Source organism: Muscardinus avellanarius (assembly GCF_963383645.1).
Source record: "Muscardinus avellanarius genome assembly, chromosome: 1".
Taxonomy (NCBI): Eukaryota; Metazoa; Chordata; class Mammalia; order Rodentia; family Gliridae; genus Muscardinus; species Muscardinus avellanarius.
This window is the reverse complement of record NC_137786.1, coordinates 209,334,477-209,338,140: the sequence shown is the minus strand read 5'-3', so window position 1 is coordinate 209,338,140 and position 3,664 is coordinate 209,334,477. Positions and strand designations below refer to the sequence as shown.

Sequence of the window (3,664 nt, the reverse complement as noted above, 5' to 3'; positions counted from 1 at the left end):
TCCTTTCTCGGAAAGGGGGTGGGGGAGTCCAAGAATAAGGGTGCATCTCCCACAGAGAAGGCTACCCAGGGGCCAAACCCGGGCAGCCGGCTTCTTCGGATCCAATCTCCTCGAGGGAACAGGAAAGAATCCTTTTATAAGCTGGGTGGAGGGAATGTTATACTCCTCTCCCGGGCGAGTTCGTCCTCCCAGAACTTTGAAAGGAACCTGCCTGGAATTAAGAAAGGGGCGGGTGGGCGAAGCCGAAGTTTTCGGACACCTTTGTGCCCAAGCCACTGGCTGGGCGTTGGCCGGCTGGTCCCAGGCAGCGGCGGAGGCGACGGCCCTTCCCCCATCACCCACACCCCAGTCCCAGATTATCGTCTTTCTTTGGGTGATGTTAAGTCCCTGGCCGCCGGCCGTAATGGGCTTTGCAGTGCAAAATGTGCTTGGCGAGGAAGTCGAGGCGGCGCTGCAGTAGCTGAGCGTGGGGCTCGGCGAGCGCGGCCAGCTCGGGGAAGCGAGGCTCGTGGCGCCGGTAGAGGCGCAGCAGCCGGGCCGCCGCGTCCTGCCCGCGGTGCAGCTCCAGGACGCGCCGGGCCGTCCGTTCCCGGAACACGCACACCGACTGCAACAGCGGCTCGTTATACTTGTCCCACATGCCGGCCACCCGGTAGCCATGTACCAAGCCCGCCTCGTTGTCCAGAAAGACCAGCGCCCCGCCGGGACCGCGGTGCAGGTTGCTGGTGGCGCGCTGCATAACGCGCGGATCCCACTGCAGGCTGAAGAGGTTGCTTACGAGCCGGTCAAAGTTGGCCGTCAGGTAGTCGAAGAGGATCAGGTCGGTCCACTGCACCAAGTCCACCAGTTCCGCCTGGCTGAGGTTGGCCAGCTCGCCCCCGGCATCGCGCAGGGGCCGCAGACGGCCGTCCTCCGAGCGCCAGGGCGCGGGCACCACCACGTCGGTCAGGTTGGGCAGCCAGCGCGTCAAGCTCACCACGCTGCCCTCGGTCCAGTGCGCGGCGCGCAGCTCCTCCTGCACCTGCGCCCACTGCGCGCCCCGCGCCTCCACCCGGGCCAGCGCCAGCGGCGGCACGTGGCGCTGGAGGCCCAGCAGGCGCGCCAGGTAGTAGGACAGGGCCTCGCCCTGGATCTGCTCGGGGTTGATGCCGTAGCGCACGCAGGCGCGAGTGCCGTCGGCAAAGCGGGCCAGCCGGTTGGAGCTGCGCCCGCAGCCTCCGCGCTCCAGGGCCACCACCCGGGCCCCGCGCGCCGCCTCCAGCCACGCCGCCGCCTGCGCCTCGGAAAAGCCCCGGGGCACCTGCTCCTCCAGGCCGCGGCTCCAGAAGACGCCCCCGTGCACCGCCGCGCGCCCCGCCGGCACGTGCCGCCTGCGCCCCCCCGGGGGCCGCCGGGGCGGGCCGTCCGCGCCGGCCGCCAGGGTGAGCAGCGCCCGGAAAGTTTTCAGGGAGCCGCCGCGGGCGTCCCACGCCGGGGGCGGGGGCAGGGGCAAGCGGGGCGCGGGGCCGCCGCTCCCCGCCGCCCGCTGCGGGGGCCGGTCTCCGGGCGGCTCGGTCCGCGGCGGCAGGAGCCCGCCCCACAGCGCCAGCAGCGAGCCCAGCGCCAGCAGCCAGAGCCCCGCGGTGGCGGCGGCGCCCCGCATCCTCCTCCCCATGCTCCGCGGCCCGCCGGAGCCGCCGCTTCAAGCCGAGCCCGGGCGCCCGGGCCGGGGCGGCGAGGCGGGCCGGGCGGCGCGGGGGCTCCGGGGCTCCGGGCGCCTGCGCCCCATCGCGGCCGCGGGGCGCTGCGGGCTGTGTCCGCGCTCGCCCGGCGCTGGGAACTCGCGCCGCCGCCGCTTCCCAGCTGCTTTTGTATTTCGCTGTGAGACCCTCCGGCGGGCGCGATTCACAGGCGCCCGGACCACGTGGGAGCGGGGGATCCCCCTCCCCCTGCTCCGCCGCCTCCCCGCCCCTTCCCCTCCTCTTCCCCTTAAAGCGGCGATGGATCCTGGCAGGAGGGAGAGGAGGCCCCACGCTCGGCCGGGTCTTGGGGGCCGGGAGTGAGCCGGGCTGGCGGCGCCCGCGTGGGGGCGTCGGAGCTGCGGGAGGGGCGCGCCCCGGGCCCTCGCCGGGGAAGGGGGCGCGCCGGGTCCTTTTCCTTGGGCGGTGCCTGCCCCGCAAACTTCCCCCGGACCCCCCGCCGCGCGCCGGGCGCAGCCAGGCGAAGATCAGGGCGGGTTCCTTTGCTCTCCTTAGGGGTGATTCGCGCTGGCTTCTGTAATTTTTCAGGAATCTCTCGGAGCCTCAGAGGAGAGAAGCTTCCGTAGCCCACAGCTTTGAGCCCCCTTCTCCCGAGCACGCTCACCCCCACCGGTGACTGCGGGCTGGGACTCCGGGAATTAAACCTGGCAGCGCGCGCTGAGCACCCAGGCAGCTCCCGCTCAGCCCCGCGCCCATCCAGCAGAGCCACGGGCCCTTCGTCCACAGGTCCGGGTTGCCGAGAGCATCTTAGCCTGCAATACAACCTCGTGCTGGGGAGAGGGGTGTCAGGGACGGCTGTCTTAAAGAAATGATACTCTTCTGCCCAGGAGGAAACAGGCTCCCCAGAAGGGCTGGGGCTTGCTCAGGAACTCGCTGTTAGCAAGTGGAGAAGCTCAGAGGCAGAGCTGCGTGCTGCCTGGTTTCCCTCCTTCAAGGAAGTTAAATATGTATTTTAAAATCAAGCGAGCATTTCCAATTTCGTGCGCACTGCTGTTTAGTTCATCACTTTATTTCCCAACCGTAATTTTCAATTAAATTAAAAAGAAACAACAGTCACCTCATATTGCATGGGACTTACTGGTTTAATCTTTTAAAGGAAAAGGTAATGGTAGAGAGGTGGCTGACTAGCAAAACAGAACAAAACCCCAAATCTCCCCAAGCATCATCTTCTAGCCACCCTTGGGTTCAGCTGACTAGGAAGCCTCTGAGATGCAAACTGGGCCTGTCCTGTCCCTTCTTGCTCCCAATTTATCCTGGATTTGCAGCAGATTTTCAGGTTAGACCTCAGGTTGGGGGTGTGGGGGTGGGGTGGAATCCACCTTCCAAGAGCCAGAGTTTGAAATGTTTCTTTTTATCCCCGTCCCAGGTGTGTATGGAGGGGAGGGGGTCAGCTGTTCCACCTCATCAGCTGGCACTTTAATTCTCCAAAGAAGGAATGCTGGAGGTATAGGGCAGGAGAGCTTACAAGCATAGGCATCACAAGGCTCACATTTGGGGCCTTCCAAGGGGACTCAGCACCACACCTCTGGGTGTTTCCGCTGATGTATTTATCAGCTGAAGTGTAGGATCTTTGTTGAACCTGTTTGGAAGCACATTGTAGTTATCTCATGCCTTTTATAGCTCTTATCTGATGAGGGGATTACAATGGCTCCCATATGGATACATCCAAATATATTAATACATTAGAGGGTATTATATTCCTGCATTGTGCAAGTCCCCATCACTCATGTTTCCCTAAAAGGCAGAGACTACATCTTATCACATTTTTATTTCTCTTGCCACTTAACATAGTATATCGCACTAAATAAGCATGCAATAAATTTAATTTCTTTTTTTTTGTCTTTTTTTAACTTCAGGATAAAAAAAAATCGGTTTTAGCTTGGGCAAACCATAAGCAAGATTGCCACCTTGTGGACAAAAGTAGA

At 63.2% G+C, this 3,664-nt stretch overlaps 1 protein-coding gene across 1 annotated transcript; it reads right to left on the bottom strand.

Annotated features, from left to right (window-relative positions):
• Positions 1–379: 379 nt before the first annotated feature.
• FJX1 (four-jointed box kinase 1) lies at positions 380–1,654 on the bottom strand (the record flags this gene model as incomplete). The annotated part of the gene is made up of 1 exon (XM_080716937.1): positions 380–1,654. One exon carries the CDS (start codon positions 1,652–1,654, stop codon positions 380–382), a length of 1,275 nt encoding a protein of 424 aa, XP_080573063.1.
• Positions 1,655–3,664: the final 2,010 nt, after the last annotated feature.